Source organism: Petaurus breviceps, unplaced genomic scaffold, assembly GCF_028583685.1.
Source record: "Petaurus breviceps papuanus isolate PSGF00001 unplaced genomic scaffold, PetGlider_PUasm1.0 90601, whole genome shotgun sequence".
In the NCBI taxonomy this organism is placed as follows: domain Eukaryota; kingdom Metazoa; phylum Chordata; class Mammalia; order Diprotodontia; family Petauridae; genus Petaurus; species Petaurus breviceps.
In genome coordinates this window covers 2,978,059-2,996,887 of record NW_027187282.1, presented here as the reverse complement: position 1 = coordinate 2,996,887, position 18,829 = coordinate 2,978,059, and the positions used below count along the sequence as shown (strand labels likewise).

The 18,829-nt window shown below is 46.1% G+C and overlaps 1 protein-coding gene and 1 pseudogene across 1 annotated transcript in view; one reads left to right on the top strand and one right to left on the bottom strand.

The window, feature by feature from the left end:
- MPP1 (MAGUK p55 scaffold protein 1) overlaps positions 1-18,829 on the bottom strand; it is an 84,087-nt gene that overhangs the window by 37,173 nt on the left and 28,085 nt on the right. Inside the window, exons 2-6 of the mRNA XM_069063751.1 lie at positions 16,683-16,832; positions 15,992-16,070; positions 14,434-14,519; positions 13,968-14,036; positions 3,469-3,665 (exon numbers count right to left, since the gene is read on the bottom strand). Coding sequence (XP_068919852.1) covers positions 3,469-3,665; positions 13,968-14,036; positions 14,434-14,519; positions 15,992-16,070; positions 16,683-16,832 — 581 coding nt within the window. The remainder of the gene's footprint in view (positions 1-3,468; positions 3,666-13,967; positions 14,037-14,433; positions 14,520-15,991; positions 16,071-16,682; positions 16,833-18,829) is intronic.
- Positions 9,582-10,177, top strand: LOC138142631 (H/ACA ribonucleoprotein complex subunit 3 pseudogene; annotated as a pseudogene).

Sequence of the window (18,829 nt, the reverse complement as noted above, 5' to 3'; positions counted from 1 at the left end):
AACCGCCAGCTCAAGAAGAAAATATTATGAGCAATAAGAAAAAAGAAATTTAAATATTGCAGTGCCATAATTAGAACCAAACAAGACCTAGCATTGGGGACACTTAAAAGACCACAAGTCTTGGAACACTACATATCAAAGAGCAAAAGAACTGGAGTTGTAGCTGAAAATACCATACTCAGCAAAGTTAAGCATAATCTGGAGTGAAAAAAAGTATTTAATGAATTGCCAGAATTTCATGATTTTGTTAAAAAAAAAAACCACCTTAACTTAATAGAAGATTTGATATATAAGATCCCAGAGGAGTATAAGGTACATGTCAAAGACTAATTACAAGGGACTCAATAAGGACAGAGTGTTTACTTTTTAATATGAGGAAATGCAAAATAAATGTCTGAGATTTTTATTACTAATTGGGTAGTTAAAAAGAAAAATTGGGGTAGACCTGGGTATGATATGACTCTAAAAAGTACAAATGAGGTTCAAGGGAAAGAACTAATACAGAGGAATTGGATGGGGAGGAGAGCTGGTAGCTCTGGAACCCTACTTTCATGGGGAATGGGTTTAAGAGGGGACAATATAAATATATACATACACATATATATACACACACACATTTTACATATATATCTATACACGTTTTATATATATATATATATATATATATGTCTTCTAAATTCAGACAGAAATAAAAGGCTAATGGGAAGGGAGAGAGGATAAGAGAGGGTTCTTTGCGGGGGAAGTAGTAAGTAACAGGAGGGCAAGGTAACAGGTAGAATAAAACTAGGAGTCTGGAGGGATAGGAAATAAAAGGTCACAAACAAAAAATGAAGATTAAGAGTAGAATTTATGGGGCGGCTAGGTGGCGCAATGAGTAAAGCGCTGGCCCTGGAGTCAGGAGGACCCTAGTTCAGTTCCGGCCTCAGACACTTAACACCCACACAAAAAAAAACTAGCTGTGTAACCTTGGGCAGGTTACTTAACCCCAATTGCCCTCCAAAAGGCAAAAAAAAAAAAAGAGTAGAATTTATTAGAGAAAAAAAGCAAGGGTAGTAATCATGATCTCTGATAAAGTTAAAGCTAAAATAGATTCTATCAAAAGAGAAAAATAGGGGCAGCCAGGTGGCTCAGTGAGTAAGAGCACTGGCCCAAGAGTCAGGATGACCTGGGATTGAATCTGGGCTCTGATACTTAGCACCACATCCAGAAATAACTGGCCGTGTAACCTTGAGCAAGTTACTTAACCCCAATTGCTTAGGGGCGGCCAGGTAGCACAGCGAGTAAGAGCACCGGCTCCAGTGTCAGGATGACCTGGGGATCGAATCCGGGCTCAGACACTTAGCACCCACCCAGAAACACCTGGCCGTGTAACCTTGAGCAAGTTACTTAACCCCAATTGCTTAGGGGCGGCCAGGTAGCACAGCGAGTAAGAGCACCGGCTCCAGTGTCGGGATGACCTGGGATCGAATCTGGGCTCAGATACTTAGCACCACAACCAGAAATAACTGGCCTTGTAACCTTGAGCAAGTTACTTAACCCCAATTGCTTTAAAAAAAAAGAGAGAGAGAAAAATAGGGAAACTATGCTATGTGTCAGTCATATTAATCAATATTGTTTCAGACTATTTAAGATAACTAGATAGTACAAGATTGGAATATTGCTGTGGTGAAGGAAATGACAAGTTGGTGGATTGAGAAAAACACGGACGCAGACTTAGGAAGGAAAAGGTTCTCCATCCTCAGAGAAACAGAGGACAAACAAGTATAGTATGGTCTTTTTTTTTGGAGGGCAATTGGGGTTAAGTGACTTGCCCAAGGTCACACAGCTAGTTTTTGTGTTAAGTGTCTGAGGCCGGATCCAAACCCAGGTCCTCCTGACTCCAGGGTCGGTACTCTATTCACTGTGCCACCTAGTTGCCCCCTAGTATGGTCTTACATAGATGCATATGAATGTATATGTCTATGTATGATTATAGATATCTAAGCATATGAATGTGTATATAAGTATTTGTATGTCATGTGTACACATCTTTGTGGGTATGTACACATATATGTTTGTGTATCTGTATACATGTATGGATATGTGTGTATGTGTTTGTATGTCATGTGTATACACATGCATATATCTTTGTGTGTATGTCTGTATATTTATGTTTGTCTATTATAGACATGTATGGATACGTGTGTACATGTATGTACATACAGCTTTTAGATGTTTGTATGTGTGTACATACATGCACACGTGTGTGCGCATGCATGCACGCATTGCTTTGTGTATATATGTTTGTGTGTATATGGATATATATATGTGTATTGTATATAAATATATCCACATTTCATTGTACCATTCTTGGGATAGGGAGGAGAACAAAGGAAATAGTCACAGCAGAGAACAAAAGAAAGTTTACTATGAAGCAAAGCAAAGAGGGACAGTCCTGAGCAAAATGAGTAGTATTTATTATACAGGTTTTCTTGAAATGGAAATTTATTGCTGTATATTTTGAATCTCCTCTCACGTTCTGCTGTTGCTCATGGCAATGTTTTTTTTTTCTTTTCTTTTTGTTTATTTAATTTTAAAATAAATTAATATAAATGAATGAATGAGTAAACAAATAAATAAATACATGCTTGTTGGTGTGGCAAGGCTCGAAAGCAGCAGCATCAAAATCTGAACCTAGGTCTCCCCAGACTTAACCACAAGGATTTTAACCACCTGCTGCTCTGGAGAGATGCTGGCTCAGAGTGACTTTGCCTTCTCCCCAAACACACAGGCCAGAGAGCTCTGAGGTAGAAGGGGGCTTGGAAATTGGCTAGGCCAACTCCTTCATTTTACAGGAGAGGAGACTGAGGCCCAGAAAGGGAAAAGGTACAAAAGTGTAGTAAGTTAAGTACTCAACAAGCCTTAGAGTGATAGCTGGGGTGATGAGTATTCCAGGCCCTAGGCAGGAAGACCAGGGAAGGAGGATTTGAACCTGAGTCTTTGCCCTCCAAGCCCTAAGCTTTTTGGATGGAAACATTTTCACAAGCTGTTATGGGTCGGTGAACTTCTCTCCACCATCCTCTTAGGCATGTAACCTTTTAGCCCGAGTTGAAATGTCCTCATCTGAGTTGGTTGAATCTGGAGTCAAAGGACCTGTGTTCAATTAACCTGTGTGACCCTGGCTAAGTCACCAGCTCTCTGGGCCTCAGTTTCCTCCCCTGTACAGGGATGGAATTGGATTCGATGACCAGCTCAAAAACACTGAATTGCTTCTCCTCACCTTGTTCTGACCCGTCCTCTACCCTTTCTGCTCAGTGCTATGGTGCCTCTAGCCCTGCCCCGCCCACTGCCCCCCCCCCATCTCGTTCTCTGTGTACGTGAGCTCCTACCAGTCACACAGACTGTCCCCTTGGGGCCTCTGTATGCCAAGCATGGCACCTAAAAGGCACCCACTCAGTGCTTCCTGCCTCTGGGGGCCCTTCGACCTACCACTCTTGCAGCTCCGGAGACGGGATCAGGCCCGCGGCCTCCCTGGCAGAGCCTTCTACCCTGCCCTGCCACCAATTACTGTCATCCTTGTTGATGATGTGGATGATGTCTCCTGTGGCGAACTTCAGGCCTGCTTCCTTGCAGGGGATCAGGGGATCCTTCTGGGGATCATAATCAAACTGGGCCCTCATGAACATCTGCACAACAAAGTGGGGGAAGGGGGTAGGTCAGCTGAAGAAAGCTACTCCAGGCTTGGAAGAAAAAAGCCCCAGGCTACCTCGCCCTGCAGCAAAGTCCTGCTACTCCCCAATCCCAAGGGGGCAGGTGCCTCCCCATTAGCCTCATTTGGACCATAACACTGCCACCCAAGTGATTGGAGTACAGTCCCACACTCCAGCCGGGGCTCTAGAGAGATGGGAGTGGCGAAGTGAATAGAGCCCTGGCCCTGGAGTCAGGAGGACCTGAGTTCAAATCCGGCCTCAAATGCTTAACACTTACTAGCCGTGTGACCTTGGGCAAGTCACTTAACCCCAATTGCCCTGCCTTTCCCTCTCAAAAAAAAAAAGAAGCCATCTAGAGCAAGGATGTTGATGGCCAGCATGCCCTAGGCTCAAATTTGGGATCTGGAAATCACTTCCAAGATAAGGTAGTCATCTTAGAAATAATGAACCAGAAACCCCAGGTTTACCCCAAGAAGTAGGAAGCTGACTCTTCTCACTCAGGTCTTGTGTCTCCAGTACAGTGAGGGATACTTAGGTGCCAGAGAGCACTGTTCTTGGAATCAGAAAGACCCTAGTTCAAATTATACCACAAACACTTACTAGCTGGGTGACCCTGGAGAAGTCACTGAACCACTGTATCAGCCTCAGTTTTCTCACCTGTTAAATAGGATTATAAGAGCACCTACTTCCCAGAGTTTTTGTGAGGATCAAACAAGATAAGATACAAAAACTTTTGAGAGCTACAGAAACAATGACCTTAATGCTTTTACGATAGGACATCATTCTCTACTGTCAGCCCCAAACCTCCCTAACCTCCTGTGTTCACTAATCCAGGAATGGGTATTTGTGGATCTGTGAACGTTTCCCTATGTAATGGTAATGTAATTTTGAATTTGAAGATCCCTTTGTGTTGCCAAAAGTAGCAGGTACTTAGCACTTAGTAACTGATCAAGCCTCTGATTGGGGGAACAGAAGGTATGAACTCCTGTCTGTCTCCTGTTAACTGACTTCACAGGAAGGGGTTGGCTGAAGGAAATAGGTAATACAGTGTATATAAGAAAAGCCCCAGAGAGGCACAGTCAGAATTTCCTTGAGACTGAGATCTGGTGGCAGAGCAGCTACAGAAAGAATGGAGAACTGAGTCCTGAGAACTTGTGGTGGTGGAGCCTCTTCTGAGCAGGATCCCAGGAGCCCAGAGCCAGAAGCCCAGGTGACTGAAGCATGACCAGGATGCTGAGACATTGTTTGCTTGCAGCTTGGTTGAGCCTTGAATTCCCTGGAGCAGAAATGGTGAAGGGTCTGACATGGACCACACCTGGTGAACTCCAGTGTGGAGCAGGACCTGCCCAGAGAGCTGGTCAAGGAACTGGGAGCTGTCTGCCATTGAACCCAGGTGAATCTAGTGAATCTAGTCTGGTGAATCTAGGAAGAGTCTGGGACCATGGAAGGGGATCCAGGGAATCTGAGAACAGACCCCAAGTCAAGATGAAAAGACCTCTCCTTGGGTACTGAGTAATTAGGGAATTATAGTTTACTAGTGACCTAAGGGGTGGAGGGTTTGTGTATTTTCTAATGATTGTACTTAGTGACTGCTGAATAAGTGACTGATTGAGTTAATTTAGTGTGTGCCCCATGAGTGGAAGACTTTGACTACTGTACTTTGAGATGATTGTTCTTTGTGCTAAATATTGTGACTACTTTGGTGAAAACTATGTGGCCATTTTAATGATAAGTTGTTGTGAATACTATATTGTGATTTTCTGTAATAAGTTGTAACATTGTGAATGCTGTACCTTGATTTTCTGTGAATGTTTTGCTCTGATTTGTTATGGAATAGAGTGTTCACTATACTGTGTAATCAGAACCTTAAAAGCAGTTCACAGTAGCATTTTTCTGGAAAGCTGCTCATGCATGGCATTACACCCTCCAAGAGAATGCCAGCTCCTTATGGGAGTGTCTATGTGTCATGTGTCTATCCCTACTGGAACCTAGCTTCACTGGCATAGGCCAATGACTACTTGGCCCTGGTCACAGCCTCTTCAGTTTACAGACTTTCATCAGTCTGGGAAATTCCCATCCTGGGCCAGAGCCAGGGAGGAACAGCTCACAAGGGGAGGAGAAGCCTAGTCTTCTTGCCACCATCCAGCTGTAACATGCCACCTGGGAGCCATCTTCCTGGCTGATCCCCAGTCTAGCAGCCCCTCTCTCTGCCCTGATCAGCCCTCTCAGCCTCCTAATCTGGCCTCAAACAAGGCTTCCTACCTCTGGACTGTCCCCATCTTGGCTCCTAAAAGGACAAAACTGATTAGAACACCAAACCTGGGGGTCACAGGACCTGAGTTCAAATCTCGACCCTGCAACTCACTACCTGTCAACTTTGGGCAAATCACTTGACCTTTCTGGGTAAAATGAGGAGGTTGGACCAGATAGCCTGGAAGGGAGCTCTAGAGCTCAGATCCTGGACTATCTTGACCACCTCCCCCACCCCACTCCTGCCTCTCCCATCCCATAGTGCTAGATACAGATACAGAACCACTTTGGACCAGCTTCAATTGTACTGTGCTTAACCAACATGACACAGGGGATGGCAGCATTTATTAAGTCCTTATTCTGTGCCTAGTAATGAGCTATATGCTTCAGATACTGGAGCTTCAGATACTCACTAGCTGGGTAACCCTGGGCAAGTCCCTGAACCACTGTCTCCCTGTTTTCTCACCTGTTAAATAGGGTTATAACCACCTACTTCCCAGAGTTGCTGTGAGGATCAAATGAGATGAGATTTGTAAAACTCTTAGCACAGCACATAGTAGGTTCTGTATACTCCCACAATGTCACATAGTAGGTTTTATACACTCCCACAATGTCACATAATAGGTTTTATACACTCCTACAATGTCACATAGTAGGTTGTATACGCTCCCACAATGTCACAGAGCAGGTTCTATATGCTCCCACAATGTCAAGGCAGTCTGGTTTAGCACAGAGTATTGGACTTGGAGTCAGGAAGACCTAAATTCTAATGCTGCCTCAGATACCTAGTAGCTGTGGGACCCTAGGGTTTTTTTCTCTTTGGTAAAATCAGGATAATAACACATACCTTCCAAGTAAAGACAAAAACCATCTGGAATGTATGTTGCAAATCTGCAAACATTATACTATCATTATTGGAGAGAATGTACACAGATGCAAGCAATGTCCCATCAACATCTCCAACTCTTTCCCCTGAAGCCGTCCCCACCTGCACTTTCCCCATTCCTGCCTAGCCAAGGGGCTGCTATCCTCCCCATCCCCCAGGCTCCCAATCTAGGTGTCTTCCTAGGCCATCATTCCTCCCCAGATCTAATCTGTAAACTTTGTCTTTCTGACATCTCTCCTCTGACCCTGCCACCACCCTGCTGCAGGCCCTCATCACCTCATTCCTGGGTGAATCTGCCTGCCTGAGGCTCTCCTCCCCCACTTGTCAAAGTGATCTTCCTAAGGAGCTTGTCTAACCACATCCATTCCCTGTTCCCCCAATTAATAAACTCCAGTGGCTCCCTATCAACTCCAAGACCAAAGGTGAAATTCTCTAGTGTTCAAAGTCCTTCAGAACTTGGTCCCCTCCTACCTTTCTAGTCTTTTTACACCTTACATATCCCCAATACCCCCTATGCTACAGGGATACTGACCTCCTTGCTTTCTTGGGACAAGACTCTTCATCTCCCAACTTGAGGCTTTTTCCCTGGCTGTGCCCCCTGCCTTTCTCACTTCCTCCTGGTTTTAAATCCCATGTTTTCCAAGAAACTCTTCCTGATGCCCTTTAATGCTAATGCCTTCCCTCTGTTGGTTATTTACAATCTATCCCCTCTATGACTACAGCTTGTTGGTATGGGTTGTTTGGGTGTTGTCTCCTCATTATACTGCGAGCTCCCTGACAGCAGGGACTATCTTTTACCTTTCTTTTCATTCCCAATGCTTGGCATATAGTAGGTGCTTCATAAAGGTCGATCAACTCCCCACTGATTTCATTGCAGAGGGTATTGGCAATTGGGAGGACAATCAGAACAAGCCTTGCCTAGGAAGGCCTGCTTGTGTTGAGCTTTGCAGGAAGCTAGAAGAGCTAAGAAGAAGCCACTTGTACGTGGGCCCGCAGGGCTCAGACAGAAGAGGATACACAGGGAGCATTCCTGTGCTTTTCATCTCAGAGGTAAGAAAGAGCTCCTGGGGTCTGCTGAGGGATGTGGTCGGATCTGTGGTTTGGGAAGATCACTTCGGGAATCTATGGAGCCTGCATTTGAGAGGGGGAAAGACTGGAGGCAGAGAGGCCAATGAGGAGGCTTGGTACCATAGCCCAGGTGAGAGATGACAAGAATCTGGACTAGAGTAGGAGTCATAGGGGCCTTTCAGCTGTACTAATGCATGGTAGAAGGGCTTTAGGGAACACAGGAGCCTTCTGGACTCCTTTCTTGTATCTGAATGGAAAGCTTAGAAAACTCACTATGGGCTTTTCCACAGGCCTCACCCAAGCCGGCTCCATCCACTGCACTGGTCCTGGGCCCATGGGCTAAGTTCAATTTTTACAGCTTTACTAAGCAGGATCTCCCTTCCCGGATGCTTATGAAAGTGAGAAGTATGGGTCCAATTCTTGAATCATCAGCTTCCTCATCAGGGAACTCACAGGAGGGAGGGCCACAGTAACACCCTGGAGACACTACTTGACACTACCCAAAGGCCTAAATCTGGTCTTGGAATCAGTTTCTGAAAACAGAAAAAACCTGGCAATGGATTAGATACATCAGAGGATCAGGTGGATAGGAGAAATCCAAGTGGGCAAGCAGAATCCCAAGCCCAGAAAAGGGGCAGCAAAGGGAGAGGACAGCTGCCCACTGCCTGGAAGGAGAGACAGTGAGGCCAAGCAAAGGTCCCACAGTCCTGTGGGGGCTGGGAAGTGGGGGAGAGTAGCTCTTTCTAGGAGAGGTTAGGAAAGGCTGAGCCAGTTCAGGAAATCATGGGGAGAAAACCCCAGGAACAAAGTCCTCACATGGAAGAGAATGTGTGCAGATAAAAGCTGTGGTCCCTTGTGCCCAGTAAGGGCAAGGTAGGTGCTATTATTATTCTTATTTTATAGATGAGAAAACTGAGGCAAGCAGAGATGAAGTTACTTGCCCAAGGCTACAGATAGTTAAGCATCTGAGGCCAGTTTCGAACTCCTGATCTTCAGATCACTGCCCCATCTAGCTGCCTCAATCTGGTGTTAATCCAGCTACTCAAGGGGCCCACAGAGTTCCATTCCAGCCACGCACCCCATAGAGGTGGGCTGGGTGCTAACCAAAGGCAGCTGAAAGGCATCTCTGGACAGGGGAGGGGATGGAATTTTTAAGTGAGTGTGCCCAGGCCAAAAGAAGGCAGCTAGCTGCCTGCTACTTGGGGAACAGGGGTGTGTGGGGAGCTCCCAAGGACATTCAATGACTTGTTCCCTAAGTTATCCCGGTAAGCCAGCCCCCTTCCATTCAGGGCCCACACCTTTCCTTTAGAAAGGCTTCCCACAGGAGGCGGCACTCAAACAATGAGAAATACTTGCAAGGCAATGGCCAGCCTCAGTGTACCCAAGGGGAAAAGAGGGTAGGCCAGGTCTGGGGAGCAGCCTGTCAGTTTGCTTGGAAGAGGAACATAAAGTGCCTTTAAGACAATCATATGAAACAAGCAGTTTAGAGCTCAGCTGATGAAGGCCTTAAATAACATCCTAAGAGGCTCAGCCTTCCATGGCTGTTGTTGGAGTCTTCTGGGTCAAGGAAGAGGTGAAAGCATATTTGTAGCCTGAGTCTTTCCATGGTGTATCAAGATTTCAAAGTGAATTGGCCTTGATGTTTCTTTTTATTTAATTTTTTTCTTTTGCTTTTTGGAAGGCAATTGGGGTTAAGTGACTTGCCCAAGGTCACACAGCTAGTTTTTGTGTTGTGTCTGAGGCCAGAACTGAACCCAGGTCCTCCTGACTTCAGGGCCAGTGCTCGGCCTCGATGTTTCTACAGTATTATCTCAACAAGCAAGGGGACCAGCTCTACACCCTAAAGAAAACAGATCCTGCAGGACAATAGACCTGTTCAGCTTACCCAGCCAAATTCTCTCCAGATGACAAGGACTCAAGACACCATATCACTATCAAAAAGAGATTCAAGGTTCTCATGACCCAACAAGCACGATTGGTCCTATGAATTACCAACCCACCAAACAGTGGCAGCCACCAAGGACTCTGGCCCAAGGACCTTTTCTTACATCTACGAGTCCTCATTCAGGAAAAGCTCAAATCTTCGACTCTCTTAACCCATTCTCACAACTTTTAAATTACTCCTTTTTGTACACTTGCTTCTTAGAATCCAGTCTCAAGTTGCCTGTGTTCCTCTCTGTACTTGGTAACAATCAACCTAAAATGGAAAAGCCTAAAGGTGCCACATCTTTTTAATCAATGTTGTAGGCTATTAAAGCTGAAATGATTTAGGAAAAAAAAATAACATCCCAAGAAGTTGGACTCTTGAGTCAGGGAGAATTGCTATCAGATCTGGGCTTTAAGAAGGAGGATTTGGCAGCGTCACATCATGTCATGGAGAGGACCTTCCATTCTCAAAGACTTTCTCTTGTCCCAGGATCAGTCCACTTAAGTCTGGAGAGGATTATCACCAAACTGGCCATAGGATTAATTTTTTGGCTATAAAACTCTCAGACTGTTTAGCAAGGTCACAGTGAAGAAGTCCCAAACGCCTCAAGTTTTGAGGTTGGAAGTCGGTGAGGAGGCTGTTGCAGTAGTGAAACTAAGAGGATGTGAAGGTCTGAACTAAGCTGAACTAAGCAGGCAGCCATGTGAGAGGTAGGAGGGGACAAAGGGAAGAAAGGTCAGACAAGATTTAGCACCTGGGTGGACGTGGGGGTGAGGGAGCTAGAAAAGCCAAGAACAATGCTGAGCTTCCAAGTCTAAGGGACTGGGAAGATGTTGGTGTTGCCAACAAAAATGGAGGTGTTGGGAGAAAGGCAAGTTTAATGAGGAAGATGAGGGGAAGTGGTGCCAAAAAGATATTTCGGTAGAGCTGTCCAGCAGGCAGTTGGCTATGTGGGACTGAAAGGGGAAATAGATTAGGAACATCTGTAGAGAGAGATTGTGGCCATGGGTATGGATGCAACCCCTCGGAGAGAATACAGAGAGAAGAGGGCCCAGGACAGAGTCTGGGGAGACAGGAATGGATTAGTTTTCTTCCCCGAAGAATAGGTGTAAGTGGTCTACATAATCAGATCTGTGTCAACATAGTTAGGAACACACACAGACACACACACTCATACATATTCACACACATATACACATACATACATATGCATATGTACACACAGTCAAACTAGTATGGCCCAAATTCAACCAAACTGAGAAGGGAGTTGGTCTTCAGGACCTGGTTTGAATTCAAGAATCCTCACTCACTTCACCCTTTGGTGCCCGTGTGACTCTAGGCAGGCTCTCTCTCAGAGTCTCAGTAAAAGGAGGGCCTTGCCAATATGTCCTCTCTGATCCCAATGGTAGCAAGGACATAGTGTCTGATTGTGTTGTCTACAGAAACACCTTAGAGGTAGAGACAAACCACTGAGGAGAGACAGAGATTTGAGGTTGGTGGGAGGGAGGAAAGCAGCTGGATCTGTAGGTCTGCCAAAGGCAGGGAAGGCTGAGAGGACCAGTAACAGACTTGTCAAGCAAGACAGCCTCCACATCCCAGGCCTCTGGCATCCAAGTCTCTGTGAGCTCCTTCTCCCAGGATCCCCAGTACCCCCACCCAACATCTAGGCAGGCTGAGATCCAAGGTCCCGCCATATGCTTTGCTCATATCAAGCCTGAAATGATGCTTATGGTCTGAGTTCACCTCTTTGGTTGTCTTTCCTTACAGGCCATCTCTCTTCCTACAATCTCACTGTGCCCTCCTCCAGCCCCCAACTCATGAGGTCTTGAGAAATCCTTCTGCCCAATCAAACCCCCAAAAAGGGGGAGGAGGGAAGGGCCTTCTCCTTTACAAACACCCTTCACGATCTTACAACACCTCTTCCCCCAAACAATCTGTACACATTTATATTTCTTTTTCTGTGTACGTGTTTCCTTGAGTAAACAGGAAACTTCTTGAGTGCAGAATTGTTGTGGTTTTTCCTGTGTCTAGGGCCTAGGAGAATCCCCAGCACTTAATAAATGCTCCCTAGTCACAGAAATGCACAATGCAGAGTATCACACATTTAGGACTGGTGGGGACTTTAAAGACTATCTTGGCTAACTCCTTGATTTTACAAATAAGGAAACTGAAGCCAAGACTTCCTATATGCTTCACCAAAGGCAGTGAAGCTAAGTGTGAGAAGCAGAATGTGAATCCAGATTTCCTGGATTCCAAGTCTCACCTGCTACCCACTCCCCACCATCTACCACCCCCCACACTGTGATATCTCTGAGGTGGTCAGACAAACCAACTCAAGTCACTTCTGTGATTCTAGTCAATCGTGACCATGGGAATTGGCAGAGGGACTGCCTTGATCTACACAAGAAAAGGGTAGTCTGGGGGAAAAGGTATGGTGCTTCAGTTGAATCTGATTACCACCTGAAATAAAGGTACATTTCTGTAAAAAACACAATGAGCTGCTGTTCAGATGGCACTAATTGTCACTACGGTCAGAGACGGTATCTTGTCTACTAACCTTCTTGTTTTACAGATTAGGAAACTGGGGCCCAGATGCTACAAGCATTGAAGACAACCCCAATCCACATCTCTTTTCCTCATTCCAGTGGATGGCAAGTCACTGACCAATTATTCCCAAAGGGAATGGATCTAGTATAAGCTCCTTGAGGGTAGGGACTAATTCATTTTTGTCTTTGTAGTCCTGGTGCTTAAGCATGGCAGATGCTTACTAAATTTATATTGATTGACCCAAGGGAGCTGATATCAGGAGTTACTGTGCTTAGGGTACCGTGTTTCCCCGATAATAAAGACCTATCCCGAAAATAAGCCCTCCCCTTACTGTGTAAGATTCTTCTAAAATAAGCCCTCCCCCCGAAAATAAGCCCTATTGAGATTGCTACTGTAGTGAAGGTGATCCCCTGCACTACACGCTACATTACGGTACCCTCTGTATGCACCGTCCCCCCCCCCCCCCGGTGAAACGCACGCCTCACTCCGAGCTGCATCCAATCAGAGCTGCAGCAGTGAGCGCGTCATCCTGTTCTTCCCCAGTGATTTGCTTGCTGGTACATTTTTTTGTTCACATTTACCTGTTTATTAAAATTGCTGTCAATGTTCATTAAAATAAGCCCTCCCCTGAAAATAAGCCCTCTGGTGTTTTTCTGTCCAAAAAAATTAATAAGACAGTGTCTTACTATCAGGGAAACACGGTAGGAGTCTCCCTGAGAACCCCCGGGTAACTCATGGAAGAAACCCAGTGCTTAAACCCAGCCAAACCCAATAGTCCCATCTTCTCTCCCCTCCTCTAGGCATGCATACCAACACCACCACTGCAACTTCTCCAGTTCCTTCCCTTCCCAGCGCACAACAATCCTGTCAGTCCTATAAGCTGAACCTGAGCAAATCACTCTGGCTCTCTGAGACTCCATTTCCTCCACTGCAAAATGGGAATGATGGAAGTGCCTCTGGGCAGCTAGGTGGTGCAGTGGCTAGAATGCTAAGTCTTGAGTCAGGAAAAACTGAGTTCAAATCCTGCCTCAGACACTATGGCCCTGGACAAGTTACTTCACCCTGTTTTCCTCAGTTTCCTCATCTATAAAATGAACTAGAAAAGGAAATGGCAAATCACTCCAGGATCTTTGCCAAGAAAACCCCAAATGGGGTCACAAAGAGTCGGATATAATTTAAAACAACTGAACAACAAAAGAAGTACCTCCCTCTCTCTCCCCACACCCCACTCTTGTGACACTCAAAGAAGATAGCAGGTACATATTCACCCACACACACATACATAGCTCTGAGCACTATATAAACATAAGGCCGTGATGAAGGGAAGGTCAAGTTGTCTGTCACTGTACAGGAGGCTGTTCCGGCCCCTGAAGTGAGGAAGAGTCCTCAGCAGTCCAGGGCCCTCTGGCTCCAAAGAGCCTTCCTGGGCTGAGGCCTGTGCTAATGGCCCTTCTAGGGAATAGAGATGGCCAGAGGCCTTCCCCTCAGCACCTCCACATCCGTCTTGTCTAATACAGTCCCAGGTTTGCCACAAGCAACACTCAAGGGGCTCAAGGTACTAGTGTGAAAAAAGGCTTCCAGAGAATGTGTAGGCACCTACCTGGAGAGCAGGGAGACGGCTCTGCTGGTTAGGAATCACTTTCAATGAGATCGTTCCTTTGGTTTCTTTCTAGGGGACAAAGGGAGAGGAAACACAGAGCAGATGTAGGAATGATTAACATAGATTGATTTGGTTTTGAGTCTCTCAGTGTCTTCAGGTGGAACAGAAGAAACAAAGAGATGGTCCCCCCCAAGCTGTCGACCACTAACTATACCATGCACTGTGGGTGCTGCCTGTGCCTCCTGGAGGGGATGGGCTGATGCAGTCTTGTGATCCATTGGTCAGTGATCCTTAGTGCCCCTCAGTGAAATCAGTAGCAGGTGGTGCTTCCCTCCTCATTTTATACACACCAAGAAAAGGTAAGTGAGCTCCACCTTCAGGAGGCACCCGCTCCGCTTGATGGGCCCCCAAAGCCAGGGTGGGCCTAGGAATGCTGGGCGCTAGCCACCCCCCACCCCATACCTACCATCACCTTCTGCAAATGATCAACAGAGTGGTTGGTCACACTCATGCCATTGATTTCCAAGATCTCATCTCCAACGTGAAGGGAGCCTGCCAGGGAGAGAAAATGAACTGAGGAGAGGAGATCTTCAGAGAAACAACTCAACCTCCCACCCACTCCAGAAATAATGCTGTGTGGGCACCAGAGGGGGCAATGCAAGGGACAAGACTTTCAGCTCTTCCATTCCCAACCCTACCCCTACCCAACAGATAGCACATAGGCCTCTTCTTCCACATGGAGGCAAAAGTCCTCCCACTCTCCTGGAATTGTAGTACCTGAAGCCAGCACCTCATCTCTGTGTGGCGCATGAGCTGATAAGGAAGGAGAGAGAAATAGGAAAGGGATCAACCATGCACTCCTGAATCCTGTGAGCACCCTGGCATCTTGCCAAATTCAAGAGCAAAAAAAGATGATGCTGGAAGACAAGATTTTCTCTAAGAAAAGCACCTTTGTAGAGTAACTGGCATTCTTAGTGCCCATCATACATAGTCAGGAGATTTTCTGTGAGGAGGCAAAAGATGGGAAATTGGTGTGGAGGGCAGTAGGAAAGGGGGGAAAGCCAAAGACACACCTGGGGAAATCAAGGCAAGAGAAAAGGGGTGGGCCTTGGAGGCAGGAAGTCAAGAAGTTCAGCCTCATGTTTCCATTTGGAAACACTCATATCTTGGCTGAGTGACCCCTGGGCAAGGCAGTACCCCCTCCCAGCCCAGGCTATGCTCCAAAGCAGATGCTGGGGACACAGGGACTCAGTCTAAGGTCTATCTAAGCCACAGGAGGTGCCCCCCAGCATCAGAGCTGCTCCCTTTCTAGGGTACAAGCTCCCCTATCCTCTCTCTGTCCACCTACATCCTTCACACCCTCTTAGGCCCAGCTCAAGCTTCATCTCCATTAAGCTTCAACTGTTCTCTGCAGTCTTAGAATCCCAGAGTTTTTCCTCTGGGCCACACCTTAGCACTCAATTACTTGTTTTTGTTCTTCCTGTGTCTCCCTTTGTAGCCCAGTGGCTGGCTGCCCCACAAAGGAGAGTCCCACAGAGCTCTAGAGCACTGAGAGTTGAAATGACTTGTCTACAGTCACATGGCCTTTAAGCATCAGGGGCTGGACTTGAATCCAGATCAGCCAGGGTGGGTCACAACCTTTTATTGTTTGTGAATCATTTCAGGTTTGTAAAACTTCTTTTCCAGCTGCTAAGCTTGAGTCAGGGATCACTTGTAGATATCTTTGCGTTCCACACAACACTTGGCACATTTCATTCGATTGTAATGTCCCTGAGGGCATGGATTTTGCCTTTGCCTTTCACTGTCTCCCCAGCGCTTAAATCAGCACAGTGCCTGGTGCACAGTACTGCCACAGGATGGACAAGGCACACTGGTGGACTGGGCTGCTGAAGATCACCTTGGCACAACTCTCATTGTTAGGTGTGGGGGCTGCAAATGTTTCCCTGGGATCCCCCACCAGGCAATGAGGACGTTCCCTCCCCAGCACCAGAGAAGGGCACTCCTAGGTCAGCACCAAAAGCTACCTTGTCTGTGAATCATTCCTCCATGGAGAATTCTGGCCACCATGCAAGATTGTTTATCATTCAGCTTCAGAGTAATTCCCTGGAAGAAACAAGGGAAGATATGCTGTGTTGTTGTGTCAAACTTGTCCCCACTTTCACTTTTTCAAAACCAGCATATTACCATTACCAGACTACCTAGAGGAGCTGTTGTAAAACGATGGGCTCCATTTTAAGGATGGGGAGACTAAAGCTGAGATGTTGGCTAAACCAGGCCTCAGAGCCAAGTCTCGAAATTCCTTGGCCAGTGTTCTCTCTACTATACCACAACAGGCCTCCTGACTTAATAGAGTTTCTTGGGGAACATATTCAGTGACTGGGCAAGCACCTTTCTGAAGTTTCCTGTTTCCAGCCCAGGGATATTCCCCAGCAAGAAGGGGCCCGTGAGCATATATTGGAGGGTGAGGAAAGGCCATAAGTTCCAGCTCAAGGTTCTCACTCACCATACTCCATCTAAATTTTGTCTATGCTGGGGGAAGAAGGAGGAAGATAGGAGGGAGAGGGGAGAGAGAAAGGGGGGATGAAGGGGAGGAGAGGGGGAAAGAGAAGGGAGAAAGGAGGGAAATGGAGAGGGAAAGGGAGAAGAGGAGGGACAGGAAAAGGGGGAGGGGGAAGGAAAGGTGGAGGGCAAAGGGAAGGTCGCCAACCAGCTCACCATGGGCTCTTCAGTGACTTTCTCAAACTGAATGAAGCGGACTTTCCTTGGCTCACAGTGGCTCTCTTGGCCAAGTCCAGGACTAGCCGGTGCAGCAGACCCATTGGTGTATATGTCCTCCGTCACAGCATTTGAGGGAAAGGAAGCAGCCTGGGAAGCACAAAGCACTCATTAGAGTTAAGGCAACTGAGAAAGGGATTTGGCAACAAGTCTACAGCAAAGGCTACTCCTTCCAAGGGTCAGCACAGCAGCATGAATGGCACCTGACTGGCCCCAAAGCCACAGGTATATGAGTTCTGCTCAACCAAAGGAGGCCCTTGAAGGCTCTTCTCCCCATAAGCCAGCAAAGAGTCATGAGAGAAAGTAAGCCAATGTATGCCAGACCAGACCCAAAATGTATAGCCAGACTAATGTCTTTTTTTTTTAGTGAGGAAGGCAGGGCAGTTGGGGTTAAGTGACTTGCCTAAGGTCACACAGCTAGTTAAGTGTCAAGTGTCTGAGGCCAGATTTGAACTCAGGTCCTCCTGACTCCAGGGCTGGTGCCACCTAGCTGACCCTAATGCCTTCTTTATTAATGTGTTACAAAAGTTTCCTGCTAGAAAAGGTAACTCCAGGCAGAGATAATGGCAAAGGGAAGTACTTGGCATTTGGGCCATCCCTGTGGGTGGGCTCCCAGACCAGCCCACAAAAGATCATGAGGAAAACCAGAAAGCGCAGTATTACTAAGCAGAGGGCCTAGAGCCACTGCTTGGCAGCTGGGAGTAGCCTGTGAGTCCAAAAGTTCAATTCTTCCATTTTCCAGAGGGGGAAGTCACCTCCAGCCTTCATGGTCCTCTTCATTCAGGGCTCTCCTTACACTGGGCCAAGAGGAGAATTCCACAATCCCTGCTGTCACTTCCAACTTCTGCTCCTCTGAGATTTTTCATCAGGAAGGTCTGGAAGTCCCTTATATCATTGAATGACCATCTACTTGCCTGAAAGATTATGCTCAGTTTCGCTGGATAGCTGATCCTTGGTTGTAACCTGAGCTCTTTTGCCTTGTGAAATATCATATTCCAGTCCCTCCAATCTTTTAATATAGAAGTTGCCAGATCCTGTGTGATCCTCACTGTAGTTCTGTGATATTTAAATTGTTTCTTTCTGGCTGCTTGCAGCATTTTCTCCTTTACCTGATATTTCTGGAATTTGGCTACAACATTATCATGGAGTTTTCAATTTGGGATCTCTTTCAGGACATGTCCAGTGCATTCTCTTGATTTTTATTTTATCCTCTAGTTCTAGGATCTCAGGGCAGTTTTCCTTGATGAGCTCTTGGAAGATGTTGTCCAGACTCATTTTTTCATCATGATTTTCTGGTAGACCTATAATTCTTAGATTATCTCTCCTGGATCTGTTTTCCAGGTCAGTTGTTTTTCCATTGAGATATTTTACCTCTTTTTCTAATTTTTCATTCTTGATATTTTGTTTAACTGATTCTTGGTGCTTCATAAAGTCATTAGCTTCAATTTGGTTGATTCTAATTTTTAGCGAATTATTTTCCTCAGTTTTTGAAGCTCCTTTTCCATATGTTCAGATTTCATTTTTAGTTCACACATTTTTCTTTTTAAGAAGCTGCTTTCTTCATTGAAATGTTTTTCTATTTTTGCAATTTCGATTTTAAAAGAATTAGTCATTTTATCTTCTACCTCTCTAATTTGGTTTTCAAAGTCCTTCTTGAGCTTGAGCTCTTCTAAAGTTCTTTAAGCTTCTAAGCTTTCTGGGCTTGAGACCAGTTCATATTTCCTGTTGAGGCTTCAGCTGTGGGTGTGGAGTCAATGCTGTCTCCTTCTGAATTTGGTTCCTTCTTCTTACAATAATAGGATTCTAGAGTCTGTCTTTGCAATCTGTCTTTTACTCATTTTGAGGCAGGGCCTTAGCCACGCCCTTCCTCTAGGACTCCCAAGCTTTCACTATTTTAAAATTTTGCTCTGGGGCAATAATTTCTGTGTTTTCAGGGTCGGGGCAGGGGGAAATGGAGCAGCTGGGGTTCACTCTGCCATCCTGGTTCCTGGAAGTTCAGATAGGTGCTTTTTAAATTTCCAGGCTCTGGGTTGATAGTCCCAGGAGTAGCTGCTGCCACTGATAAGAGCCCTGCATTTGTCTCATAC